This window comes from Punica granatum, chromosome 4 (assembly GCF_007655135.1).
Source record: "Punica granatum isolate Tunisia-2019 chromosome 4, ASM765513v2, whole genome shotgun sequence".
In the NCBI taxonomy this organism is placed as follows: Eukaryota; Viridiplantae; Streptophyta; class Magnoliopsida; order Myrtales; family Lythraceae; genus Punica; species Punica granatum.
Window position 1 is genome coordinate 36,678,089 of NC_045130.1, and position 27,780 is coordinate 36,705,868.

General features: G+C 43.4%; 5 protein-coding genes across 5 annotated transcripts; 4 read left to right on the plus strand and 1 right to left on the minus strand.

Annotated features, from left to right (window-relative positions):
* Window positions 1-2,396: 2,396 nt before the first annotated feature.
* Window positions 2,397-14,290, plus strand: LOC116205598 (histone-lysine N-methyltransferase ATXR3). The gene is made up of 20 exons (XM_031538230.1): window positions 2,397-2,635; window positions 2,840-5,305; window positions 5,725-5,781; window positions 5,885-7,057; window positions 7,459-7,832; window positions 7,912-8,445; window positions 8,570-8,670; window positions 9,093-10,143; window positions 10,279-10,350; window positions 10,790-10,900; window positions 10,992-11,092; window positions 11,215-11,314; window positions 11,397-11,492; window positions 11,720-11,887; window positions 12,025-12,150; window positions 12,303-12,356; window positions 12,685-12,932; window positions 13,043-13,151; window positions 13,241-13,543; window positions 13,652-14,290. The coding sequence occupies exons 2-20, from the start codon at window positions 2,971-2,973 to the stop codon at window positions 13,826-13,828; spliced, it is 7,290 nt and encodes a 2,429-aa protein (XP_031394090.1). The 5' UTR covers window positions 2,397-2,635; window positions 2,840-2,970; the 3' UTR covers window positions 13,829-14,290.
* Window positions 14,291-14,680: 390 nt separating this feature from the next.
* LOC116205548 lies at window positions 14,681-16,398 on the plus strand. Its single transcript, XM_031538175.1, has one exon. The coding sequence runs from the start codon at window positions 15,020-15,022 to the stop codon at window positions 16,025-16,027; it is 1,008 nt and encodes a 335-aa protein (XP_031394035.1). The 5' UTR covers window positions 14,681-15,019; the 3' UTR covers window positions 16,028-16,398.
* Window positions 16,399-18,226: 1,828 nt separating this feature from the next.
* LOC116202746 lies at window positions 18,227-19,688 on the plus strand. Its single transcript, XM_031534353.1, has 3 exons — window positions 18,227-18,464; window positions 18,612-18,817; window positions 19,178-19,688. Exons 1-3 carry the CDS (start codon window positions 18,366-18,368, stop codon window positions 19,356-19,358), a joined length of 486 nt encoding a protein of 161 aa, XP_031390213.1. The 5' UTR covers window positions 18,227-18,365; the 3' UTR covers window positions 19,359-19,688.
* Window positions 19,689-20,182: 494 nt separating this feature from the next.
* On the plus strand, window positions 20,183-22,663 carry LOC116205264 (pentatricopeptide repeat-containing protein At3g29230-like). The gene is made up of 2 exons (XM_031537800.1): window positions 20,183-20,971; window positions 21,268-22,663. The coding sequence occupies exons 1-2, from the start codon at window positions 20,444-20,446 to the stop codon at window positions 22,369-22,371; spliced, it is 1,632 nt and encodes a 543-aa protein (XP_031393660.1). The 5' UTR covers window positions 20,183-20,443; the 3' UTR covers window positions 22,372-22,663.
* LOC116205263 (formin-like protein 3) lies at window positions 22,447-26,819 on the minus strand. The gene is made up of 6 exons (XM_031537799.1): window positions 26,047-26,819; window positions 25,011-25,698; window positions 24,475-24,919; window positions 24,189-24,388; window positions 23,849-24,084; window positions 22,447-23,624 (listed from the first exon to the last, which is right to left on the minus strand). Exons 1-6 carry the CDS (start codon window positions 26,200-26,202, stop codon window positions 22,740-22,742), a joined length of 2,610 nt encoding a protein of 869 aa, XP_031393659.1. The 5' UTR covers window positions 26,203-26,819; the 3' UTR covers window positions 22,447-22,739.
* Window positions 26,820-27,780: the final 961 nt, after the last annotated feature.

The following is a 27,780-nucleotide window of genomic DNA, read 5'->3' on the forward strand; positions in this document are numbered from 1 at the left end:
TCGAGATACGCTCAATTGACTTCGGACCCCGCTCGACTGTCAATCGAAGATATGGTAACATAGGAATTTGGGCTTTCTTTGGGTGCCCAAACTGATGACTTTGAGAATCCCTCCCAAAACAATTCGCCCAGCTCAAGTTGAGCGCCAAAAATTTCCCTCCATTCCCAAAAATATCCTCGCCATATATTAATAATCCCTCAGACAACCACGGCCATCATGCAATGACGGTTTCGCCCTTGGGCCCTCGTGGCCTCTCACAGCGAGCCACCTCAGCTTATATAGCCTAACCATAACGACCTCTCAGCTGAGAAAACTAGAGATGTATAAACCAATTGGAAGTGGAAGTTTCAGATCTAATGTTTCTTACACTAAAAACAAGGCAATAAAATCAAGAGAGGGTATACGTAATGGGACTATTTCCGTCCATTTACTAAATATTTAGGATTTTTATTTTAATGTACTATGCTCATGAGTTTTCCTTGTAACCGAAAAAAAAGAGCAATAAATACATATTGGCATATTCATTGAAGTTGTTCATAATACCAAATTTTGTCATATAAATATGTGTATTTATGCGTTTTGGTTCCTTTAAAACTGAAAACAATATTTAATTGAAAAAAGAAAAACTGAAAACAATATAAGAAGTATCATCGTGAAATGATTTTTCGGAATTGATACCTATTATAATGATTCAGATGAGCCGAAATTGTGAAGTGAGGGTCCAATTTCATGCCTCCCACAATCTAAGTTTTAGGGAAGGTGTAGGAAAGACTATGTGAATTGCATGTCAATTGATCTCGTCGGGTATTTATACATTCCTACTATTAACGTGGTGGTTTTGTCGGAGTCCTCCGTGGCTTCTGTAGTTTGGATGATGAACATAGAAACCATCTGTTCTTTGGATTTTCTGGGATCAAGAAGATAAGGGGAGCTGTGGCTAGTAAACTTAATGTCACAAGACCTGTGGGGAGTTGGCAAGAAGAATTGATGCTGCTGCAAGTTCGAGAGAGGAATGAAGCTGGAAACTATTGTCAAAATGTTACGTGGACGGGTTATATTTATTATGTCTGAAAGAAAAGGAACTCGAGACTCTTCAACAACAAGAGATTGGAAGACAACGTAATGGTGCAGCTGATCGTAGATAAATCAAGACTTAAAAGCGGCATCCTTGCACAACTTTAATATTAAAGTTAGTAATTGCTATGTTGCCAATCAATTTTGTTTGAGAGATTTTACGTAACTAATTTTCTGTCATGTGTGTTGCACGGATTCACTTTCATATATTAATATATCATTTCTTATTGTAATTATTTACATTTTGAAACTTAAATTTTCTGATTAGAAATAATAAAAAATTTTAGTTATTGATTATAATTTTAAATATTATCTTAATATTTTTCGGTAATAATAAGAGTTAGTTAATTACTTTTTGGGCATATAGCAAGTTAATTATTATGACAATATTTTGAAACTATTTATTTTTCTCTTGACATAACAAAATAAAAAACAAATTGACTTACCACTACTCTTTACAAAAGCGTTCCAGAATTACGGTAGAATTACACTAAGAAGTAGCTCCCGATGCAAGAAACTGTGTCGTTAAGAAGAAGAGCAGGGGGACTCTATAGAAAAGTGTAGATAAATTTTATGAATATTTTACTCGTGCCGACTGTGTCAGGGAAAAAAAAGAGTAGCCATAGAACTCATTTGGTGCAGTGTAATTATGCGTGATTTCGTAAGTTATCCCACCCTCTAATGAGGCCAGAATTGAGATTGACGAGCTAAAATTGAGCAATGCATCAAAAATGGTTTTCTTTTGAGATTTTTCTTACTTATATCAAATTTATACTAGTAAATGGAGAGATATTTCCTTTTTTTTCAGATATGTAATAGTGTTTGATTATTGAAAATGTTTCTTAGTACATACAAGTTCATCTTGAAACTATAAATTTTAGAAATATATCATTTCATATAGTGAAGCTATCTTCTCCGAATCAGTATCAAAATCGAGAGTGACGGATGACTTTGGACGCATCATGACATGTATCAGACTCGACAATCTTTGTATAGCTTGAACATAACACGGTGCGAGGCAATTGGAATTTTTTTTTTTCCAAAAAAAAGGGATTGCATGGGAAGGAAAGAATATAATTGGGGTCAAACTTGCTCCTCTAGCAGCCTTTGATAAGGGTCAACCCCAAGGTCGCACCACTCCTCGCGCGCTCCAAGGTCCACTCGTCTCCGCACCCAGGGGTACTTTCGTACTTTCACTTGACACAATGAATAATAAATAATAAAAAAAGAATGGAAAAAAAAAATACAAGAAAAATGTTTCGTCTCTCAGGCCGTAAGAACACAAAAACGGGAGCGAACTCACAAAGGATATATATATATATATATATAGAGAGAGAGAGAAAGAGAGAGCAGAAACACAGAGAAGGGAAGAAAGAAGGGAGAGAGCTCGTCGGAAAGATTTTCGCCGTCGCCGGAAGCCTTGAATTTCGCTTCGAAGCTCCTCCGTCCTCAGCTTCTCTCGATCTCCCTCCCCCGTGGGCTTCCCACTTGGTGACCTTTCTCGAGGCGCAGCTCCCGAGATTTCTCCTCCGATCTGTCGCCGGAGCTCCCAATTTTCTCGGTGAGTGCTTGTCGCCCTGTTTATCTATTAGCTCGTCTGCTTCTTCTTTGATTCGTTGAATTCCGGGGGGACTGGGGGGTTCTTTATTGGAGCTCAGTCGAATCGAGGTTTTTGGGCGCGAGCTCCTGGTTCGTGTTTTGGGTTTGTTTAAAACCCTACATTGGCAATTGTATTGACTTCTCTCTCTGTTTTGGTTTGAGCTAGGGTTTTGGCTCTGCGAGGAGGCCTGGAGACTGGGAGAGATTGAAGACAGGCGCATTGCAGCATGAGCATCGACAGCCCCGGCACAAGGGAGAATTAGGGTTCCGCAATTCTGGGGAAGAAGGCGAATTTCCATGGGCGATGGGGGCGTCGCTTGCATGCCTTTGCAGCATAGTAGTATCATGGACAGGCTTTCAGCTCCGGAGAAGGCACTTTGCGGTGGAGGCAGCAATGGAAGCAATAACAATGGGTTCAGCTCCAAGCCCCTCAAGTTGGCTGAGTCCGAGCTGAAGAAGAAGAAGAAGATAAGGAAGGTAGTGAAGAAAGTTGTTACAGTTAGGAAAGGAGAGACACTGAAGAGCGAGGTGGCCGCACAGAGGAATGACAGCAGCAACAATAGAGAAATCGAGAATGGTGAAATTTGCACTGACAAGTCGCAGCAGCAGAACGATGAGGTCGAAGAGGGTGAATTGGGCACCCTGAAGTGGCCGACTAGAGAAGTGGAGAATGGGGAGATAACGTCAGATAAGTCCCAGAGAAACGAGACTGAGAAAGATGGAATTGTTCTTGATAGGTGGAGAAAAGGAGAGAAGGAGAAGGAAAAGGATGAGTCTTCTTCAAGTAAATTAAGGGAACGGGAGAAGGGGGAGATAACTCCCGAGAAGGGCCGGAGAGGGGAACTTGAAAAGGGGGAATTCCGGCCATGGAGAGGCTCCAATGATGAGATTGAGAAAGGTGAATTCATCCCTGATAGATGGCACAGGAGTGAATTCGCGAGGGATGACTTCTCTTACTCTAAGTCGCGCAGCAGGTACGACTTGGGAAAGGACAGGAGCTGGAGGCACGACCTTGAGCGTACCCCTCCACTGGGAAAGTATCTGGGTGATGACATTTCTAGGAGGAAAGACTTCAGCAGGAGTGCAGGGGGTCAGCACAATAAGGATTTCTACCGGTGGGAAAGTGGCTCAGAGAGGAGTGGGAAGCTCAGCTCCAAAATCGTGGACGAGGACAGTTCTTACAGGGGTGAGCACAGCAACGGCAAGAACCAGAGAAGGGAGTATTTCTCGGGTAATCGGCTAAAGCGCCACAGTGCTCATGATGGAGATTCGGATGGTAGTGATCGCGATCATGATCGCAAGCAATTCGGGGATTATGCTGCTGACAATGCAGGCTCAAAAAGCCGGAGGCTTTCTGATGATGGCACCCGCTCGATTTATTCTGACCACCATTCTCGCCGTTCTCCTGAGAGACCACATAGAAATTCTTCTTCCTCTAGAGTATCCTCAACTGACAAATACCCTTCTCGGCATCCTGAATCTTCTTCATCTTCTCGAGGAGTCTATGACAGGAACGCCCGCAGCCCAGTTTATCCTGAGCGGGCCCCGCGTGATCGACCAAGACAAAGTGATCATCGGGACCGCAGCCCCATCCGACGCGATAGGTCACCTTATATTCGGGATAGATCCCCATACTATGCCAGAAGAAATCCATACAGTCATGACAGATCTCCCTATGGCCGTGACAGATCTCCTTATGGTCGGGAAAGAACCCCTCATGGCCGCGATCGGTCCCCACACGACCGCAGCCATCACTCAGATCGAAGGATCAAAAGTCCTATTCATGCAGAGCGGTCCCCACAAGATCGAGGGAGGTACCATGACCGGAGGGATCAGAATCAGGCTAGTAAGGAGCGGTCTCCGCAAGATCGAGGTAAGCCCCACGATAGTCGGGATGCTAGTCGGAAGGCTGGAACAGGTGACAAGCTTAATTCTCAGGCCAAGAGCAAAGGTGGGGAAGAAGAAAAGCAAAGCCAATTGGGTTCGAGTGAAAAAGATGCTATTCCTTGTTCAAAAGAATCCCAATGTAAAATCGCGGTGGAAGATGTAAAAGCACCGTCTACTTCTGAGAAAGGTGGCAACAGTGAACCTCGGAAGGATGATCTGATAGAAACGCCTGCTGCAAGTTGCAAGGAGTCCCCTCGTATTGATGGGGCTCTTCCAGAAGAGCTGCTATCAATGGAGGAGGATATGGATATATGTGACACACCACCCCATGTGCCTGTGGTGGCAGACTCTACTGCAGGGAAGTGGGTTTATTTCGACTACAATGGTGCAGAATGTGGGCCCTCTAGACTCTGTGAGCTCAAAGCACTCGTCGAAGAGGGTGTTATGTGTTCCGATCACTTCATCAAGCATGTGGACAGCGACAGGTGGGTGACCGTTGAAAATGCATCTTCTCCTTTGGTGACTCTGAGTTTCGCATCCGTTGTGCCAGACAGCATAACTCAGCTGGTAAGCCCCCCAGAAGCTCCTGGCAATTCGATGGCCGATACTGGAGATTCTGCTCAACCTGTTGAGGATGCGCTGACTACTTCTGATGCTGCTGTGGAGTTTTGCATGGACGAAAGGATTGCAGCTTTGCTGGAGGGTTTCACTCTCGTGCCGGGCAATGAACTTGAAACTATTGGAGGTACTGTCCAAATATTGTGTATTACTAGATTCCCGTTTCTGGATTCTGTTTGTCCTTTTCTGGAATCTTCAATTAATAGGATCTATTTGCGTTTGGTGAACTGGGAGAAGTATTCCAGTCTTTTTCTTCTTCTTTCCCCACTTTGTTTAAAAAGTTTCGTTTATTTTTTAATAATTTATTTTCTAAAGAAGAAAAAATAAAAACGAAGACTATCCTGTCAAATCTTACAAGGGATATACTGAAATTTAAAGTGTCATTTAATATATTTTTATTTTCTTATTTTCATGGTATTCAAGATAAGAAAGTGGAAAACTTGGGCTTTTCTAGCAGACCCATGTTTCCTTACTGTTATTTATTTATTTATTTTTAATTTCTTTTTTGGGGTCAATTTTTCACTGTTTCCGATCTTCCTGTTGCAGAAGCTTTGCAGATGACATTTGATCATGAACAATGGGATAGGTGGGGAAGTCTTGAAGGTATATTCGCTCAGCATTATACATGCATCCTTCAATCTATTATCAATATTTCTTATGTTTCTTTATCTCGTCGGAATATGTAACGATTTCTGGGTGTGTACAGGTTTCATTTGGCATCGAGCTTGCATTGGAGAGCTGAGTAACCAGAAAACAGACAATACACCAAGCTATCCTGGCATCGCATTTACTGAATCGAGGGAAATTACAGTCCCTGATCAGGACTTTTCTTTTGCAGTCTGTGATTCGGGCAGCTGGTTTCCTGGTCAATGGTCTTGCAAAGGTGGGGATTGGAAGAGGAACGAGGAAACAGCCCATGATAGATTGTCAAGAAGGAAACTTATTCTCAATGACGGTTTCCCATTATGTCAAATGCCAAAATCTGGGTTTGAGGATCCTCGGTGGCTCCAAAAGGATGAGCTCTATTATCCTTCTCATAACAGACGGCTTGATCTGCCCTCATGGGCATTTTCTTGGCCAGAGGAGAAGAGTGATAGTGAAGGAACTGGCAGATCTCAAATTAAGCCTGTTGTCCCAAGGGGAGTGAGAGGCACCATGTTATCAGTTGTTAGGATAAATGCATGCGTGGTCAAGGATCAAGGTTCCTTTTTTTCTGAGTCTCGTAGCAGAACCCGTGGAAAGGATAGGTACTCTTCAAGATCTGCTCGCACACAGTCAAACAGTGAATTGAAGAGGTGTTCTGTTGAGGGTGATTCTCGATCAAGAACTGTTGATGAACACCACATGCGGAGTTCGAGAAAGACTATGCCAGCTATTAACACCCCAAAGGACCGTTTATGCACCGTTCATGACTTGCAGTTGCATTTGGGTGATTGGTACTACCTTGATGGCACTGGACGTGAACGAGGGCCCGCATCATTTTCAGAATTACAGTCTCTTGTTGACCAAGGTTCTATTCAGAAGAGCAGCAGTGTATTTCGGAAATTTGATAAGCTCTGGGTTCCAGTTACATCTGGTAATGAAACTTCTAAAGCCAATGCCAAGTTTCATCCAGACAGCAATTTGTCCTCTAGCAGTTCTTCTGGACCTCCTCCTCCACAATTACACAGCAGCTCTTTTGAACAGAACCATAGCCTTGGTTCTTTCCACAACATGCATCCACAATTTATTGGCTATATGCGGGGGAAGTTACATGAGTTGGTGATGAGATCTTATAAGAGCCGGGAATTTGCTGCTGCAATTAATGAGGTCTTAGATCCATGGATTAATGCGAAACAGCCAAAGAAGGATACTGAGAAACACATCTATCGGAAATCAGGTGAGCATTTTCATTTCCAGACTCCTATCCCACTCCCTTTCTTGTGTGCTCAGAAAAGGATACCATTGATCCTTCTTAAGGAGAATATAAAGTTGTCTCAAGGTCATAGAGGAGTTCTTTTTGCATGTATCTGTATTACATTTCTGAACCTAGGTTACCTACCTTGATGTTACAATCTTTCTTTTTTATCAATTCTTCAGTGGAAGCGGCAGAATTTTTCTCGAAATGATTATTCTCCACTATTAGAAATTTGCACTGCTTGTTGCTTTGGGTTAAGTTCAAGGATCTTTTATACCGATTGATTGGAGTTACAAGATGTGGCTTATGCATTAATTGGTCCTTTTTCTTTCTAAATGAGAATGTGCCTTCTTGACCCCTTTTTTCTGCGTGGGAAATTGCAGATGCTTATCTCCATGCTAGCAAACGAGCTCGACTTTCGGTTGAGGAAAGCGATGAGGACAGTGAAATGGAAGGGGTCATGCAAACAATTCAAAGGGATGAGCCCTCTTTTGAAGATTTATGTCATGATGCTACTTTTAGCCCAAAGGAAAGCGCGTTTTGTGACGAAATTACAGGGTCATGGGGTTTACTAGAAAGTCATGTCCTGGCACGAGTTTTTCATTTTCTGAGATCAGATATCAGGTCCCTTGTTTTTGCATCTTCAACTTGTCAGCACTGGAGAACTGCAACCAGGTTTTATTGGAATGTTGCTCGGCGGGTTGATGTGTCTTCTCTTGGTCCTAGATGTACTGACTCTGTACTTAGGAGTATCATGGTATGTTTCGTTGTAGTTTCTCGACGCTGCTTATCACTTCCTCCCAAGTCAAATTTTAATAGCGCTCTCTTCTTGGCAGGATGGTTTCAACAAAGCAAAAATAAACTCTATGATACTGACAGGCTGCTCCAACATTAGTTCAGATGCACTTGAAGATATTCTCTGTTCCTGTCCCTGTTTATCTTTCATTGACATTAGAGGTTGCAGTCAGTTTGCTGAATTGACCCTTACATATTCTAATGTGAACTGGGTCAGGAGCCGTAGGAATATGAATTCCAAAATAAAGAGCCTTAAACAATTAACTGAGAAAAGTTCTTCAAACTCTGTAAGCAACAGCATGGTTGGTGATGTGGATGATTTCAGTGAATTGAAGGATTATTTTGCCAGTGTGGATCGGCGAGACTCAGCTGGCCAGTCGTTCCGTCGTGGCTTCTACAAACGCTCAAAAGTGTTTGGTGCTAGGAAAGCCTTGTCCATTATATCTAGGGATGCTCGAGTGAGGCGATGGGATGCTAAAAAGTCTGAAAAGGGATATAAGAGGATGGAGGAATTTCTTGTTGCAAGTTTGAAGGAGATCATGAAAGAAAATACATTTGAGTTTTTCGTGCCAAAGGTATTGTACTCCTCTTGTTTTGAGCATTCATATTATTGAGACACTTTTTTCTGATAAGTTATTATTATTATTATTATATTATTGAGACATTGATGAGACTCCTCACGGGTCTTTTCTTTTTCAGGTTGCTGATATAGAGGACAGAATCAATAGCGGCTATTACATTCGTCGAGGAATCAGCTCTATCAAGGAAGACATCAGTCGAATGTGTAGGGACGCCATAAAGTAAGTTGAACTCATCCTCTCACTGGGGAAAACCCAAAAAAAAAAAAAAGGTGAAGTCATTTTTTTAATGGGAAACTTAATTCCTCCCTTCCCCTTCCAACACTCAAACCCCCACCCCAACCAATCACCTCCTCCTGGATCATGAAAGCCATGAATTTCCAATTGTCAATGCCATGACTACCAAATATCATCTAGCATTGTTAGTATTACGTGCAATCAGGTTGGTTTCTAGGCTTTGCCTTCAATTGCTCATGGTGGCACAGTTTTTATAGGTTTTAAAAAAATATGTTGTATTATTAATTTTTTAAGATGGAATTTTACGGTTTATATAGACTTCCTATTTTGCGTTATTGGGGTTGCCCTTTGTAGAGTTCACAATCCATTTCTCTACATCTATTCATGATGTCTATGGTTGAATGTAGAGCAAAGAATCGAGGTGACGCTGGAGATATGAATCGCATTATAACATTATTCATCCAACTTGCATCGAGTTTGGAAGACAGCTCAAAATCTTCCTTCCAGAAAGATGAGATGATCAAGTCATGGAGAGATGACTCATCTGCCGGGTCTTCTGCTTCCTCAAAGTACAAGAAGAAACTCCATAAAGTTGAGAATGAGAGGAGATACACATATAGAAGCAATGGTTCTTCTCTAAATGGTGTCTTTGATGGAGAGTATGCTTCTGATCGGGAAATTAGAAGGCGCTTATCCAAGTTGAATAGAAGATCAGCCGATTCAGAAAGTGAAACATCTGATGAATTTGATTTCTCTTCTGGAACTACTCGATCTGAGGGTGAATCTACTGCTTCAGAAACAGAAAGTGACTTGGGATCGAAGGTAGAAAGTCGAACTGGGGAGTCCAGAAGAGATGGCTTCCTTGAAGAAGATGGAGGTTTAGATTCCTTGGGTGATGATCGTGAATGGGGAGCTCGAATGACAAAAGCAAGCCTCGTTCCTCCTGTCACTAGAAAGTATGAAGTAATAGATCAGTACCTCATTGTGGCAGATGAGGGAAATGTCAAGAGTAAAATGCAGGTCGCTTTACCCGAGGATTATGCTGAAAAGCTTGATGCTATGAAAAATGGAACTGAGGAGTTGGACATGGAACTTCCTGAAGTCAAGGACTATAAACCCAGAAAGCAGCTGGGGTTTGAGGTAATAGAACAGGAGGTTTATGGAATTGATCCCTATACACACAATCTCGTACTCGATTCTATGCCTGAGGAGTTGGATTGGTCATTATCAGACAAACATTGGTTCATTGAGGAGGTGCTTCTTTGTACTCTGAATAAGCAAGTCAGGCATTTCACAGGCACGGGAAATACTCCAATGATGTATCCTTTACAGCCTGTTATTGAAGAAGTTGAAAGAATTGCTGATGAGGACCATGATATACGTACAGTTAGAATGTGCCAGGGTCTCTTGAGGGCCATAGATGGCCGTCGTGAAGACAAATATGTCGCATACAGAAAGGTAATATGCGTAGTATTGATTTTGCCTTCTCATAAGCTTAATCACGAGGTCTTTGTTTATGGTTGTCCTTTTCAGTTATTGACTTGTTCTTTTAACTACTTGGCTGACATGTTTTTCCATCGTTTAAACTCCCAGGGACTTGGAGTTGTCTGTAATAAAGAAGGGGGCTTTGGAGACGAGGACTTCATAGTGGAGTTTCTTGGAGAGGTATGATGCATGTTTATATGTTGTTGCTGAATTTACCTTATGACCTTTCCTTTGAATATGTGGGTTGTGAATTTCGAATTTTGTTTTGTTGAGATTTACATAGGAAGCTCAGTGTAATTAGCATGGAGAAATATTTAAAGCAGTAGTTGTTCTTGCTGGTTCAAAGCTATATTTTCCTTTAAGTCCAATATTAGGTCATGGCCTGCTGCTTCATATTTGTGTTTCAGTGGATTTAGTCTTTATCGGACCTTTATTTCTTGCAAATATTTTTATCAAGTTAATGTGTGCTCATTTCATTCTGACATTCTGCCCTAGCCATGTAAAATTCGAAAACGTTTCACATGCTTCGGTGACCCACGGGGTGCTTTTCTATGAGCTGCAGTTTTCCGGAATAAGCTGGCATTGAATTTATATGCTGAAATGCTTTATATTATTGCAGGTCTATCCTACATGGAGATGGTTTGAGAAGCAAGATGGGATCAGATCTCTGCAGAAGAACAGTAAAGATCCAGCACCGGAGTTCTACAACATATACCTCGAGAGGCCAAAGGTGTTTAGTCTTATCAATCTTCTTTCATGCTAGTGGAAAAGTGTTTCTTATTGTTGTTTTACCAAGTCTCATTTGATGCATGCTTCCTCAGGGTGATGCTGATGGCTATGACTTAGTTGTTGTTGATGCGATGCACAAGGCGAACTATGCAAGTCGAATTTGTCACTCCTGTAGACCTAATTGTGAAGCGAAGTATGCTACTTTATCCAATATCATAAATATTTTAATTTGAATCCACAGTAGATCGCATTAGATGATATCTTACCTTAAAATTGGGGCTAGGTGATATCTGACTTGTAATATTTTCAATGCAGAGTCACTGCGGTTGATGGTCAGTACCAGATTGGAATATATTCTGTGCGTAAAATTCAATTCGGTGAGGAGATAACCTTCGACTACAATTCAGTGACCGAGGTATGTTTGTTCACCCTGGAATTGTCTTTCATATCTCTGTGTGTATGTGTGTGTCTTCATTCTGGAATCTATTTACTTGCAGAGTAAGGAAGAATATGAAGCTTCTGTATGTTTATGCGGAAGTCAAATCTGCCGGGGTAGTTATCTGAATTTGACTGGGGAAGGAGCTTTCCAGAAGGTACATTCTCTGTACAATCTTTTAATTATTTTCCTCCTGCATCTCCCCTGTTCCATCTCTGTATGACAAGATTGGACAACTGATCTGGAAACTTATTTTCCAGAATTTATTGTTCGTCCTGCTTCCAATTGAATAGCCTAAAAGGAACTTCCATATCAGCACTTGAGTGTGTCTCTTTTTCTATTGCATTCAAGATATTCTGCTGACTGGAGAACATTTTTCAACAGGTTCTTAAGGAGTGGCATGGAATTTTAGATAGATACCAATTGATGGTTGAGGCCTGTGAAACGAATACTGTCTCTGAAGAGGACTACTATGATTTGGGGAGGGCCGGACTTGGTAGTTGTTTGCTTGGTGGATTGCCTGATTGGCTTGTGGCATACTCTGCTCGCCTTGTATGCATCTACTTCCCTCTTTCATATATAATTTTCTAGTTAAACGCATTGAAGTGTTCATCTGACTGCTGACATTTCTAGTTTAATGCATTGAACTTTTCGCTTTCATCTGACTGTTGACATATCTTCTAATGAAGGTGAGGTTCATAAACTTTGAAAGAACAAAGCTTCCTCAAGAGATTCTCAAGCATAATTTGGCGGAGAAGAGAAAATACTTTCTAGATATCAATCTTGAATTGGAGAAGAGCGATGCAGAGGTTCAGGTAAATGATTACTCTCCTTTTATTCTATTTATATATATGTATATAGTACACACATGCGTGTGTAAGCCAGTCCAAACTGATGAAACTGTCGAAGTGCAAACATATTTGTGTACTGGATACCTGGTTTCACTTCTTTGATTGTCTTGGGACAGGCTGAGGGTGTCTACAACCAGAGGCTTCAAAATCTAGCCATCACACTTGACAAGGTAAGGAATTATTTTTTCGGTTTCTGCAGCATTGCTTCTTTATGATCATCTCATTAGTGACGAAGTTTCAGTTTGGCGCTTGCTGGACTTGCTTGAGCATTTCATTGACTTGTGTGGCCTATTCTGTCAGGACACTTCCTAAATTGCTGATCCCACTTTAGGTTCTTATGGTAGAATTCTCTTTCTAGTTAATGGAAATATCAGTAGTAGCTTTAGTACGATATGATGAATTGACTCTCATACGATGACTAGCAGGATCATGCTCCATGTGAAGTACTTTCTTTGGGTGCGGTGCTCATGTCCTAGAATTGTTTGGTGAATGATGCAGGTTAGGTATGTTATGAGATGCGTTTTCAATGACCCAAAGAAGGCTCCACCACCACTGGAGAGGCTTAGTCCTGAAGAGGCAGTTTCTTTCCTATGGAGTGGAGAGGGATCACTTGTGGAGGAACTCCTCGACTGCATCGCTCCTCACTTGGATGGGCGCACGCTAAATGAGCTCAAGTCCAAGATTCACGAACACGATCCATCCGGTTCCGATGATCTACAGAGAGTGCTGAAGACATCGATATTATGGTCAGGGACTTTACTCTTTCCCCAGTTTTCTCCACATTTTTCACGATCATAGTAATTTGTAATTATGTTTATGATTATGAGACGTGGTCGTTTTCTTTTTCTTGTTAAAGGTTGAGGGATGAGATTCGTGATCTACCATGCACACAGAAATGTCGCCACGATGCTGCTGCTGACTTGATCCACATTTATGCCCACACGAAGAGCTTCTTCAAAATACGAGTGAGCCTCAAAATCTGATGGAATAAATGATTTTTAAACTTATGACGAGATTCGCATTTCTAAAAGTTACTTGTGGTGTTCGTATGCAGGAATATAAAACGTTCACTTCCCCTCCTGTTTTCATCAGCCCACTCGATCTGGGCCCGAAATATAGTGACAAGCTGGGAGCGGGAGGTCACGACTATTGCAAGACCTATGGAGAGAACTACTGTTTAGGGCAGCTTATTTTTTGGCACCTTCAGACCAATAGCGAACCTGACAGCACCCTATTCAGGATGGGCAGAGGTTGTCTGTCGTTACCTGATGTAGGGTCCTTTTATGCCAAGCTCCAGAAGCCATCCCGGCAACGTGTTTATGGACCAGAGACTGTGAGGTTCATGCTGGCCCAAATGGTGAGTATAAGATTCACCCTTTTGGATTTTGTTCTGACATGCTCGGTATATACAAGAAGTGAGTTCTGAAAGATGGTGTTATTTATCTATTTGTTTTGCTATCTGCAGGAGAAGCAGCCCCAGAGACCGTGGCCCAAGGACCGTATATGGTCATTCAAAACCAGCCCGAAGGTGTTCGGGAGCCCGATGCTCGACTCCGTCTTGAAGAATTGTCCATTAGACAGGGAGATGGTGCACTGGCTGAAGAACAGAACCTCCGTGTTTCAGGCCATGTGGGATCAGTGAGAAACTCTGCACTGGCTGAAGAACAGAACCTCCGTGTTTGAGGCCATGTGGGATCCGTGAGAAACTCTTCTGCGACTTCCCCACCATCGGCTCTTGGAAGCCACTAATGAATCGCTCACTCAACTCAAGCCTTCAATCTTGGAACGGCTTCTGGGTCTAGTCTGCGGAGGACTGCCGGTGATTTAATGAGCGGGAGTTGGTCAGAGAACAAGATCCTCAAAACACACATTATCGAGCTGCGCGGACCCCGCCCCCTTTGAATTCTTGTGTACAGGTTTTGGTTCGTTTTTCTTTGGTAGCTTTGTAATTCATTGTGTAGCGGTAGCAGTAGCGGCCAGTGGCAGTTGTAGGTAGTGCCATTTTTTCTTAGGGTGTAATTTGTAACTTAAAAACATAAAGAAGAGATAGAAATGAAAAAAAAAAAAGAAGCAAAAGAAAGATATTCAGATTTGCATTCAGCCATTTGAGGTCCCTCACTTCTTGTTTGGGATGCTATTCCGTGTTTTACTCTTTCCCGATGAGCTTCGTATTGCTCAGGGCCGTTTGAGCAGTCAACATTTCATGACGGCGTTGAACAAAGCTCGGTGTGTATACCTATGCGTACGTGTATGTATGGATGGATTCGATACTACTATTTTCAATTTTGTTATTGAGGACATGTACATAGATGATATCATGCGCATACACATAAACACGAATCGTCGACATTTCCTAATCTGACGGAGCAAACGTTCCGACACGGTACCTGCATGTACGTTTCTGCGGCTCATTGTCTCCCCCATGTCCGTTTCTTTTTTTTTTTAAATATGATTTATTCACTCTATTCTTTCTTCATTCGTCTCCCCGCCCCAGTCTCCCTTTTTTAATATTCCGGCCTACTCCCGGCGACTGTAAAATTCCGTCCACCGTAACAGACATCATTTGTCGTTTATGGTGACAGCACAGGACAGGACTAGTGCCCCTACCCCAATCGTCCTCGAACACTGAACCGGGCCCACTAGGGGCGTAGCCTTCCCTTCTCTCTCCTACTCCCCCTCCCGCCACGTGTCCCTTCACACCCACACGCCCTGTGAGAGCGTGTGTGCGCCACTCACTCAGCATGATGATATATGTTGCATTCGCCTCACTCTTCACTCTCCCTCTCTCTCTCTCTCTCATTCACTGGTTTGCTTCCATTTCAGGAGAGTCGTGATGACGGCCGACGGCTCCGACGCCGACGAAGTGGCAGCCCGCTTCGACGCCATGTTCGCCGGCGTGAGCCTCCAATCCCTTCTCCTCCAACAAATTCCCCACCTCCACCCGGTCGTCCCCGACGGCGACGACAACTGCCCCCAACTCCCTTCCACCCTCCTCCCACCGCCTCTCGTCCCTAGTGACCAGTACAGCCCAGCTTTGAGCCACGGCAAAACCACCGACGAGGGCTCCTTCCCTATCAGCAGTAGTACCCTTGTTCTCGAAACTCCTAAACCCGAGCCCCTCGATGAGCCCCTTGATGAGCCTGTCACCGCTGAGCTTCAGTTCCCGCCGGTACTGTTCCACCACCTCGACTGCTTTCAGCCCGCTCAGCCGCCCTCGGACTCTCTCTCGGCAGCCACCGGAAGCCATATCCCTTGGCAGCATGAACTCCCCAACAACACCAGCCCGACGCCCGTTCCGGCATCGCGGAGGCGTGCGGGCTCGAGGAGGGACCTGGTCAGGCAGCGTCAGCGACGCCGTGATATCAGCGAGAAGATGAGGTGCCTAAAGAAGCTAATGCCGACGACGAACCGGAAAATGGACAACGCCACCTTGCTGGAGGAGGTCCACAAGTACATCCGCTTCTTACAGGCCCACGTCTCTGCTCTCCTCTCCATCCCCGCCCACGTCCATCATGGCCCTCCTCCTCCCCCTCCCCCTCCTTGTTATCAACAGCCTGCACTGCCCCATCAAGCCGATAACTACTCATATGCCGACGCAGCAATGATCGGGTCAGACGGCTGCAGGTCGGTGCTGGGGCTGAACCAGCGGCAACAGACTGTGCTCTACTCCCGAGGCCAGTGCGTGGTCTCCGTGGAGCAGCTGGAGATGGCAGAGACGGCGATAATGGCCCACCACCACTACCAGCAGCAGCAGCAGCAGCAGCAGGAGCAGAGTATGACGATGGTGATGGCATCCGTGATGTTCGATGCTTATTCCTCGTCGGTTTCGAACTTCTACTGACCCCACCCCCATGAATGATCTACAGACAAACACCACCAGTCAGTCTAGCTAGCTAATTAGGAAGACCAAAACACGGGATCTCATGCATATGATTTTCTTGTCTTCTTTTTTTTTTCATAGTTAAAAGATGTTTGGAAAGAACATCATTGATCAGTCTGCTGCAATTAGAAGAAGCAAAACTCTCAGTCATTTTGTTTGGAAGGGAAGAGAGAACTTGGCTTTGTGAACGACTTTGAATCAATGACCCGACAACTTTTTTACGATTCCCGTTTCGTTCTGCGTTTGGCATTCTGCTTCTGCCTGAAAATAGTTCGTCCGCTCTGCAACGATGTAGTGAGGGAGGAATGAGGATTGATATTTGATTGAGGAAGACGATTCCGCAGGCGTCAGCAAGTCTTCATATTTGGGCCCCCATTTTATTATTGGGCCTTAGAAGCATTATTGGGCTTTCTCTCGTAGGCTCATTTAAATGGGCTCAGCTCTTTAACTGGGCCTTCCACATACTTACTTGTGGACTCTGTTAGGTACATAATTCTCCTAATAATAACAACTTGTTGAAAACTCAGAGTTGGTTTTTATCACCGTTTAGTTAGGCAGCCGAATACCGTCGGGCTCAAGCGTTGCGTTCGGTTATGCTGGCACAGTTCATAGTGTGCATGAACCGGAATATGTACTCAAAGCTCGGACTTGGACCGACCTTCAGTTTCCTTCGCATCAAATATATTACGTGTTCGAGGGACATTATCTACCACACTTGGCGGATTCGAACTTGAGATAGACCGTAACATGGACCGTGAATTGTGCGTTCTTTCTAAACGCAGCGGTTCATTTCACTCAATTGTCTTGTCTTGACACTTGACAGATAGCTTCCTCCAAAATTTCACATTTTACGAGGACCCAGAGACGCCGACGGGTCAAGTTTTGACATTTTAGATCATGGCATAGCATGTTTTGGGCTCTTTCAGACCTACAAATCCACAGCTGCGGGCCCACTTATCTGACCACGCGGTTTTGCTCTTTTTCATTTTTTTTTTTATCAAATATAATTTTTCCATGAATTAATCCTTTGATTTGTTTGGGCGAGATCCAATCTGATCATACCCCAAGATTCCGTCCAACTTTCACTACTAGAGTGGGGCAGGTAAAATCCACCATCTTAAGTTGATACATCCCAAATATTCCATAGGTCTAATTTGTGGACGTTAAACTGCACATGTTCCATATCGAGTTTATGTAATTTGGGTCGGTAATCTATCGATTGGAAATCACTTTATATATAAAGTGAAGCATCAAAACAGAGAAAAGAGGTCCCCGATTAGCTCAATCTATTAGGATTGCGGATCTCCAAAATAGAGACATATAACAACGTTGTCATATGGTCAACAAGATAAGTCCAGGGGCAGGGGAAGGGCCCGAGAAAGCAAACAAATTGATTATTATTAACCTCCCAAAGAAACACATACCGATGAAATCAAAATGTCCCGACAATGTCATAATCTTAATGCCCATCTTCGATATGCTAATAATTTTCACTATAAAGAAGAAGGACGATAAATTATGATGTCGGCTGGCGAGAGTCGAAGCCTGATCTACTGCATGCCGCTGCGTCTTTGATGTGGCCACTACTACAGAGAATCTATGAGATGCATCCAGGGGCAGTCACCTCCTCTCTCTCTTTTTTTTTTTTAATAAAAGGTTAGGTCGGGTTATTAATTTGTTATGGCTATTTTAACTAAGGAAACCTAATCACTACGAAATGTTCATTTCGTCATAACTCGTTGAGACTTTAGTCCAACTTAATTACCGCAGCCCCACCACCATATTAGTGGATTAAATTCAAGGCTCACTGGATAAAACATTATGAGCCGATCACTATTATCCCATAATAAACCTACATAGTAGCGAGCTCTATATTCTCAGTGAGGTTTGAACTCGTGATGTTCAAGTGGAGCGCTTGAAATTTAACTACTGTATCACCGTTGGTGGGGCAGCCACCTCCTTTATGAGCTGTTCTGTGCTTTGCTTCCTCCTCTGTCAATGGAATCACACAGATAAGAACGGAAGAAAAAATTGAAAAAGTTTATGAGGAGGAAAAGTAAAACAGAACAAAGCAAAGCACTGTTTATGGACAAAAGACGCTTTTGCCTTCCCCACTTTTGTCATGTTAATATAATACGATAATAAATCATATATGTTAATGGAAAACTCCCTACCTATGGCTTTTTCACTATTTAAACCCCAAAACCCTCTTGCTCAGATTTTGCTTCTCTTCACACACACTAAAGTTTTCTTGAGGGAACAAGAGACAGAAGTGAGTGATCTGTGAGTTCTGAGAAATATGGCGAAGGCAGTGGGGATCTTTTTGTGTATTGTGATCATAGCCCTCGACGTCGGCGCGGGCATCCTCGGCCTCGAAGCAGAAGTCGAACAGAACAAGGTAACCAAACCGCTCGCGCGGCTTGTCATGTCAAGTGCGATGAATACATTTAGTTTCATATCGACTGGCTAGAGTTTTTATTATGTTACGTGTTTCGTGATTGTAATTTTTTTATTTTTTTTTTCTGGGAAATGGTAATGAGAACAGGTGAAGCACTTGAGGGTTTGGATATTCGAGTGTAAAGAGCCCAGCCAGGACGCCTTCAAGCTCGGGGTCGGCGCGGCCGGCCTTCTTGTGATAGCCCATGTCCTGGCTAATCTGGTCGGCGGGTGCGACTGCGTATGCTCCCAGGACGAGCTCCAGAAGGCTCCCCCGAACAGGCAGCTCACCATCGCCTGCCTCTTCTTCACCTGGTACGGATTACGTTCCTCGGTTATCAAATCTGCAATTGTATAGTCACGTAAAGTCATAGATTCCAGAACAGGACTGAATATCGAATCGGCGGAACTGCGGGTACAAAAAGGTTTACGAAAGGCAATAATTCAAAGTAATTTTTACGCTGGTTCACTTGCAAAACTAGCATGACCAGGGTGTTTCTAGCCGGTCCGGCCAGTTCGTTCCGTGTCCAATTTTCTCCAACATCATGCATGACCGAAAGCCACTGGCTTAATTAATGAATGCCCACCATACAGTTAAGTCCAGCTTTAAAAATAGAAGTAAACTATGAGTATTGGTATGAGCTAGCTCAGTTTAATATGGGATTTTCGATTCAGGATCATATTGGCGGTGGGATTGTCGATGCTGGTGATCGGGACGCTCGCAAACCACAAGTCGAGGGCATCCTGCGGGATCACACACCATCACTTCCTATCGATCGGGGGGATACTGTGCTTCGTTCACGGCCTCTTCTCGGTTGCTTACTACATCTCCGCCACTGCCGGCAGCCCCTCCTAAACTAGTTACTTATATCTGATGATGATGATTGCACGCTCACTCACTTTCCTTTCCTTTCCTTTTTTGTTAAAAAGAAAACCTATTAACCTTTTTTTTTTTAAAAAAAAAAATTTCAAGTTGAGTTTGATGGGCTGATGACTGTTCTAAGTCTCTATGTATGACTGTTTTTGTGATTATAATGTCATTTTTCCATTGGAGGGAATTAATTACAATTTTATTATAAAGATCTTTTCTTTAGCTAAAAGAAAAGAAGGTGGTCATGTCATGTAACTATCGACCTCATTTTATTTTCTCTTTTTAGCATCATCCTCCTATGGACTTGCTTGTTAAGGATCCTATCCATTTTGCCTAGGACTATCTGGCTCTTTCCGCTTATGACCTAGACATGGAATTACAACGTGGTAGCTAATGGCGAATGAGCAGGTCAATCAAATAATGGAGCACGCGTATTGAGACAGATTATCATGAAGAAAGCACTTTCGCATCATATTATGGTTATAACATGGAGTTAAAAGATTTAGATTTATGAACGACTCAAGTAATCGATATTACCCCCGGTTATTCATAATATGAGTTGAAACTGGTTGTGTTTATGCTCTTTGCCTACATCATTGGAACAACTAGAGCACCCTCAGTCGGAAAATCGAAGGACCTTATGGTAAATATCATCCCGTATGTATAGCGTCAAAATTACCTTGTCTAATGGTGCTATAGAAGTCGTTCCTAACTAGGAACCCCAATATTACTTCTTAATCTGTGATCATTGCCCAACCAAGTTTTGAGCGGCGAGAATTTGTATACCTCTTTGATTTGGAATTACCGTACCAAAGCACGTACTAAATAATCTCGGATCCGGTCGATGTATGCGCTATTTTACGATCACGAACACGAAGCGCTCGTCAACCCGAATACCCGATACAGAGAGCCCGGCCCAAAGAGATTGGTTACTTACTACTCATCTCGGGCTCTAATTCCTTTCACAAAAGCGCCAAAGGTAACGGCTTTTCCCCCCTTCTTCTTCCTCAAGGGTTCATCCTTGAACTGAAACTCGCAAAGAACCGCCGTTCTTACCTTCACCAACAGTAATGGTCCACTCTGCTTCCAAATCCCACCTCAAGAACCCTTTAGTCTCTCTCCTTCAGAGATCAAAAACACCTTCCCGCGTCAATGAACCCAACATCTTCCAGTACAACTCCCTGATCAGAGCCCACGCGAACAAGTCGAACCCGCGGGGGGCCTTGGCCTGTTACTTGGACTTGAGGAGGACTGGCCTTCTGGGGGACAACTACACCTACCCTTTTGTGCTCAAGGCCTGTGGGTTGATGATGGGCTTGGTGGAGGGGAGGCAGGTCCATGGAGAGGTGGTCAAGGGCGGACACGGGTGCGATGTCTTCGTGGTGAACGGGTTGATCGGTATGTATGGGAAATGTGTTGAAATGGTTTGTGCTAAGAAGGCGTTCGATGGGCTCGAATCAAAGGATTTGGTTTCCTGGAATCTGATATTGGGAGGTTATGTGAGCTCTGGAGAGATGCTGGTGGCCCAGATGGTGTTCGATGCAATGCCGCAGAGAGATGTGGTTTCTTGGTCCATAATGATTGATGGATATGGTAAGGTCTGTAGTTTGCATTACCAAGTCGACTTTGTTGATTATATTCTGTCTGCATTCCTAGCTATTATAGTCAGCGATTTATGTAAGTTACCTCTTGCCAACTTATCTGCAAAGATTAAGCTGTTAAATCAATTCGTATTAATAATTTCACATTTGGGGATTCATCATTATTTTTCGCGCGCATGTGAGGAGAGTGCCGAGTTTGCAATTATATCCTTTTTGTATGACAATATTGAATTTCTAGATTAGTTGGCAATGATCATCTCAATAACAAGATCGTTTTCATGGGCTCCTGTTAGAAAAACGGCGATGTTGTCAGAGCTCGTGTTCTCTTTGATGAAATGCCTGTCAGAGATTCGGTCTCTTGGAATTCCATGATCACGGGGTACATGAAGGTGGGAGAATTGGTAGCTGCTCGTGATCTGTTTGATCTGATGCCTAAGAAAAATGTGATTTCTTGGAGCATAATGATACAGGGATACGCTTCTCATGGGGAGCCGCAAGAAGCCCTAAAACTCTTCAGGCTAATGCTTCGTGAAGATGATGTAGAGCTTGATAAGGTCTCAGTGGTCGGAGCACTCTCGGCCTGTGCCCAGTTGGGAGCACTTCTTCAAGGCCGATGGATGCACATGTATATAAAGAAGAAAAGAATAGATATGGACATAGTAGTTCAGACAGCACTATTGGATATGTACATGAAATGCGGAGCCCTTGACGAGGCTCGTTGGGTGTTTGATAGCATGACTGAAAGAAATGCTGTTTCCTATAGCGTGATGATACTTGGGTTCGGGATAAATGGTTATGGAGAGGCAGCCTTGAAGTATTTGTTCGAGATGGTTTCTGGGGGAATTCAAGGGGATGACATGACTTTTCTTGGAGCTCTCACAGCATGCAGCCACTCGGGATTGGTCAGTGAAGGTTTACACATCTTTGATGAGATGAGGAGAGCACACAGAGTTGAGCCGAAACTTGAACACTACGGTTGTCTGGTGGATCTCCTGGGTCGCGCAGGTCGATTGGATCAGGCCCGAGAAGTTATAGAGGCCATGCCAATGAAGCCCAATTCTGCTCTTTGGGGGTCTTTTCTCTTGGCGTGTTGGACCCATCAAGATCCAGGCCAAGCAGAAGTAGCAGTCAAGAAGCTGAAAGAGCTTGGAGCCGATGACTGTGGGACCTATGTTCTTCTGTCTAACATATATGCTGATGCTGGTTTTTGGGAAGAATCTAGGCGGATAAGGAAATTTTTAAAGGATATAAAAATGGACAAGGAGATGGGAAAGAGCGTCATAGAAGTAGATGGAAACATCGAAGAGTTTAGAAGTGGAGATGATTTGAGTATGACGAATAAGGAATTAAGACAGGTCCTGTGGAGTTTATCAAAAAGTGCCTTTTGTGCAGGTTAATCCAAAAATCCTATTCCTATACTTGTGTTCTGGAAACACATCCAAGGAGCCTCAGAGGAACAACCAGGAGAATAGATAAACATTTGCAGTTACTTCTGCTGCAGGACAGTTTCAAGTTATAATTTCTTTGGTCAGTCTATTCAACAGAGTTATCTTATGGGTTTAAAAGTATGATACAAACATAGATTTCCCTAATTCTCCTGTTACAACATTCAAAGAATTGTGCAACCCTTGCTTTTCTCGGCAAAGCCGAGCCCCACAGGAGAATCCAATTGGGAAAAATATGGATTTCCCTGCTTGCTGTAGGCTCCATCTTTCCAATAATAAAGCGAAGCCTTCCTTTCAACTCGGGATTCTCTTGAAGGAAACTATGTATCTTCAGCGTCGCTGTCATCATCGGAGGAGCTCGAATTGTACATCTGACGTTCCGCAATCGCTGGGAAGAGCCGCTGGCGCATATCAATAGGCGACGGGCGAGTGTTATCTCTTGAGGGAGACTCTGTCAGGGCTGCTGATGTCTCCTTCTTTGATGACTTGCTCAAGTGCATCCCCGAGTCCCTAACCTCCCTGCACGCCTTATCTAACATGAGCAAAAAATCCCGTACAATCACAAAGAGCCTTAGACCTTCCGATTTCCCGGCATTTCCATGGAAATAATCTGCCGTGCTCTCAACCAGAGCTGTGATCCTCTTCTCCTCCGCTGAGATCCTTGCAACTTCTGCTTCCATTTGTTCCACGAAGCCCGACAGTGCTTTTGAGAACTTGCTGTCCTCCTCCATACTCTTCATCTCCGTGTTGAGGAACTCACGGGCCTTCACCAGTGAGTTATCTAGCTTCGCCACGGACCCTGATAAGCTATCAGCATCAATTATTGCAGCCTTCTTCACGTCTGCGAGCTCGGTGCTCAGCCCTGAAACAACCTGGAGCCCAAGGGTGCGGAGATGTTCGGCTGACTCGTTGTTCGAATCCTCTAGCGCAGAATCATCAGACTTCATGCTTGAGGTGCTCTGGCTCTCTCTCGCTGTGCGGACAGCTCGTATTCCCTCAGAGCGGATGATTTCCTGTACGACGAAGTGCAAGAGTGTTGTTTTCCCGTCTGTACCTCTTACATCAGACAGTTTTAGCAGTGTGTCGAGTCTGAATGCCTGGGCCCCTCCTCGGTATGTCCCATCATTCATCCGGTTACCGGTCTTGAGTACTGCTTCTAAAAGCTTAAGGAACAGCCTGCTGTTCTTGAGCTTACCGCAAGCAACCTGCACAGAAGAATTGAATTGGAACTAACAAGGATAGAAATATACGCATATAATACCAAAAGCAAATAGAAGAGTGCTGCGGAAGATTTTTCCATTCTTCCGGTTTTCTCGGCTTGGGAAACCAAGGAAACGAGAAGAGCATGTTGTCAATTGGACTCCATGAAACATTATATCATTTGTCTTGGGAAGTGCAGTGCAAACTGCATGTGACAAACAGATCTCACCTCTAGAGTTTCGAGGGATTCCTTGACGGTAGACACTTCCTCCTCAGCAATGCTCATGAACTGCAAAGCTTCAAGCCGTTTGAATGCGAAGGGGATGTCGACTAGGACCTTCAGGAATCTCTCTGCAGGTCCCAGCCGAGAGAGATCGCCGCTGTATAGTCTGAGCTTCAGTTCCTCCTGAGTTGTCGGAGCCATCTTCAGAAGTGTCTGCACAAGCTCCAAGGGTAGCTTCGTACCTGTAGAAGAGTTTGAGGTAAATGAATGATTAATTCTTCTCTGTGTCGGAAAACTGTTGAACGGTGAGCATGCGAGGGAGAAGGTGAGGTAGAGAGAGTGAGACCTTCTTGAAGGGCATCGCATACTTCTTCTATCGTCACATTCAGTGCTCTGAGAAGGATGGAGAGATTTTGTGCCTTTTTGGTGTCAATAATTTGAATGTATTGCACAGCATTGTCCATAGATGAACAATCTTTTTTGCGGTCGCCTTTGTTCTTGTCTGCTGCATAACCGAATAATGACTCCATCATCTCCTCATTGAACCTGTACAAGTGTTTTATTATATCGGCACGTGATTGGCAAATGAAGAACATGTATACTGAGGCGGGTCTAGATTGTCTTAGCCTTACTGGAAGGACCCGGCTTTAATGTCATGCCACACCATCTCGTGATCGGGGCTTGTCATGACCTTGTCCCAGAAGAATGGCTTCAGTTTCGCTTTTCGAGCTTCAGGGTCTCCATTGCTTTCATCTCCGTCGCTCATTGAACTATTTCCTCGGCTATGAGATGGCTTGGCCGGTGGAGCAGGCGGTGGGCGGGCAATCTTTGGTGGTGGCGGGGGACGGGGCTTAGGAGGAGGTGGCGGTGGCGGCCGTGGGGGTGGTGGGGCCGCCTTACCTGGCGACGGAGGGGGAACCCCAACTGATGCGTTTGTCTCTGCTAATGCCGCAGGCACTGTTAGGCTGTGATTTTCAGACACTGTTGGCAAGTGGTTGACGGAGGAAGGATTCTTTCCACTTGTGCTGAAGTCTTTATTGCTCGAGTTTCCGATACTAAGTGATTTCTGTGAAGAACCTGAAAGGGGAACGAATGTCCTCAACTTATCAGAAGATTTCTGCTAGAAAGACTTGTGAATCCAATAGTATGATTGCGGTTTATATCTTACTGGCAGAGTAATCACTCGAGCTCAAATTTAGGAGAGGGCTATCGTCCTTGTGAGCATCCCGAACTTTCTTTTTTCTCCGGAGACAGCACAAGAAGATAAATGCGACGAGAAGAAATGACGCCGCAGCAGTTACAGCAACAGCAACAACTAATTTTATCCAGTTATCATCGTCCTCTTCTATCTTCTTAGCCGGGAGGTGCGGTGGAGGAGGAGGATGGGTGTTCTTTGTGGGCATGTAAGGCGCCTCGATGATCTCGGGCAGGTCAGGTGGCAAGGCTGAAGAATCGGGGGGAGGAGATGGAGCAATATGCCTAGAGGGAGTGGAAGCAGGAGCATGTTTCGGTGGGGCCCCAGACTTTTGGGGCGGAGACGGAGCCGGGGCAGGGCTCCGGCTAGTCCTGCGGCTCTGAGACGGAGGAGTTCTTGGAGAGTCTCTCAGAGGATTTGGAAGGTCCTCTTCTAGGCTTCTTCTCATCGGAATGTTAATCCAGGATGACCGGGGAAAAGCTACACACTTGAGGAACCAGTCTTTCGAGATGACATCCTCAGACGACGAGACACGGAATTGAGGATTTGCCTCTCGCAAGCATTCCAGGACGGACTGTTTCATTGAGGGAGGCAGAGTATCCACGGCTTCTTCAATATTCACTTTCGAGATTATCACCGATTTCAGGGCATCTACAAGTTCCTGCAGTGAACAAGGGTCAAAATCTTTGATACCTTCTGCCCTGTCCGTTAGTTCATTCTTGCAGTAAATCCATGCTTGCTCTATCTGTTGTTGAAGAATCGCATCAAAACTCTGGCAAAATGCCTAACAAATAACAACTTCTTTGATCGTTCGATCAAACAGTTCATGATATCGGAATTACGCACGACTTATATCGGAATCTTCCTCAAATGTTAGGAAGCCTTCAAAAACTATAGAAACATGTCCAAGTCTTTCATATACCAGGAGAGTTTTCAAGCGATCCAACAAAAAAGAACGGGAATAACCCGATGAGGACGACACATGAACATGAAAAATAATGTCTCTTACCATGTGTTGGTCCATGAACGAAGGTGGCAAAACAATGCCTCCATGGCGGGAGAGCCGGTGGATTGGCCGTGGTCGGCCCTCAGAGCTTCTGGAGGCCAGCACGCAGAGCAGAGCAAACACGAGAACCATACCATTGCCGCCTCTCGTCATCTCCATCACTTATTCTCAGATCATTGCATCCCCATTCCCTCTGTTTACTTCTCATTTCATCGGAAAACCCAAACACTTCCTATCCTCGAACATGAACACACACAAACAACAATGGCGGCCCTGTCTCAGGAATTTCCACAAAAAATAACAAAAATGGAAATTCCCTTATTATTTATTTATTTTTCTCGATCTGTTCTTCTGCCGATGATCAACAAGGGTCCCCGATAACTCAGCCCACCAATGGCCGCAATGAAAGAATGAAAAGGGCAGCTGAACGGGCCGTCAATCGATAATTTTCATGCAAAACAATGGGATTGAAACGACATGAACATGTGCAAAAGATGGGATTTTTCTTTCCCTTTTTTTTTCCGAAAAATCAAGAGAAACGGGGAAGATCAAGAAAAATGTTTTTATTATCCTAAGAAATTTGTTTTGATTTGTTTGTTTTTGTTTCCTTGATTATCGGATGGAAACAGAGCAAGAGAAGGAAGGATGCCTGAGGAGGGAGACGTGACGGGAACAACGTGGAGGGAAAGAAGGGGAGAGGACACCCATAATCTATCTTTTGTCTTTTTCAGCATTTTCCCTTTTTTTTTTCTTTTTTTTTTCTTTCATGCCGCCCATATAATTGCGATTACTATTTACTCAAGCCTATTTAGTATTTATCCATTTTATCATAGTTTATTTGTTCTTCTTATTTGAATAATTTGAATATTTATGGGGATAATCGCGTAAAAAGACCCGATCGTTATAATAAATTAGAATTTATCTTAACATTTGAATTGTTGTGAAAAAACAGTTCTGTACTTTTTATATCTTTGCTTATATGGGATTCTGGTTTTTTTTTTTCAAGATTGCATTAATATATAGAAAATGTGAAACTATTTTCTGTTATTTTTAGACTATGATAAATAGTTCATCACCGCATCCAATAAAAAAAAAAAGTTGTTGAGTAACTTATCCACTTTCTAGATGGATCTATGAAAAGATCTTTAGAAGATTTAAATCTTAACGATAATATCGTCAGAGGTCGAGATGATTAGTGGATCCATACGTATCATTCAAAAGATTCATTTGGAAGTTGGGTGTCGTGAAAAGCATATGACGAAAAGAACAATAGGTGAGATGTGTGTTATTGAGAAAATAATTAATTTTAAAAAGAAAAATTGCAAAGGATGACTAAGAGGATATGATTATACTCAATACAGATGCAAGACAATGAGAGAGAGTTGTCAATATGAGTATGCATGAGAAGGATGGAAATGTTGATGACTGAGCATGTGTGCATCGAAAAAGATCGAAAGTATGTATTGAAAGAACTAGTTACATGCATAAGTAAGTTATTTTAAAACATTTCGTATAATAAAAACTTTCCATTTCTCAAGAAACTCTAAATTTCTTAGTATTATACAGATAACTTGGACACTTGAAGAATGGCTACATATCGAATCGATTATAAAGAAAAAATAGGTAAAATTGATATCATAGAAGCGAAATTTTAGGCTGTTTCGTTTCAATTTAAATAATGAGATATATTTGATATATTAATTGCGAGTCTTTATTTATTTATTATAACATGTTCTC

Excerpts from the sequence above, each read along its gene's own strand:
- LOC116205598 (XM_031538230.1), top strand. The coding sequence starts at position 2,971 with ATGGGCGATGGGGGCGTCGCTTGCATGCCTTTGCAGCATAGTAGTATC. Across the intron at positions 7,833-7,911 it reads CTGTACTTAGGAGTATCATG|GATGGTTTCAACAAAGCAAA; the intron begins GTATGTTTCGTT and ends TCTTCTTGGCAG. Across the intron at positions 13,544-13,651 it reads GGTTCATGCTGGCCCAAATG|GAGAAGCAGCCCCAGAGACC; the intron begins GTGAGTATAAGA and ends TGCTATCTGCAG.
- LOC116205548 (XM_031538175.1), top strand. The coding sequence starts at position 15,020 with ATGACGGCCGACGGCTCCGACGCCGACGAAGTGGCAGCCCGCTTCGAC.
- LOC116202746 (XM_031534353.1), top strand. The coding sequence starts at position 18,366 with ATGGCGAAGGCAGTGGGGATCTTTTTGTGTATTGTGATCATAGCCCTC. Across the intron at positions 18,465-18,611 it reads CAGAAGTCGAACAGAACAAG|GTGAAGCACTTGAGGGTTTG; the intron begins GTAACCAAACCG and ends TAATGAGAACAG. Across the intron at positions 18,818-19,177 it reads GCCTGCCTCTTCTTCACCTG|GATCATATTGGCGGTGGGAT; the intron begins GTACGGATTACG and ends TTTTCGATTCAG.
- LOC116205264 (XM_031537800.1), top strand. The coding sequence starts at position 20,444 with ATGGTCCACTCTGCTTCCAAATCCCACCTCAAGAACCCTTTAGTCTCT. Across the intron at positions 20,972-21,267 it reads TGATTGATGGATATGGTAAG|AAAAACGGCGATGTTGTCAG; the intron begins GTCTGTAGTTTG and ends GGCTCCTGTTAG.
- LOC116205263 (XM_031537799.1), bottom strand. The coding sequence starts at position 26,202 with ATGGAGATGACGAGAGGCGGCAATGGTATGGTTCTCGTGTTTGCTCTG. Across the intron at positions 24,920-25,010 it reads CTCGAGTGATTACTCTGCCA|GTTCTTCACAGAAATCACTT; the intron begins GTAAGATATAAA and ends TTCCCCTTTCAG. Across the intron at positions 24,085-24,188 it reads ATGCGATGCCCTTCAAGAAG|GTACGAAGCTACCCTTGGAG; the intron begins GTCTCACTCTCT and ends ACTCTTCTACAG.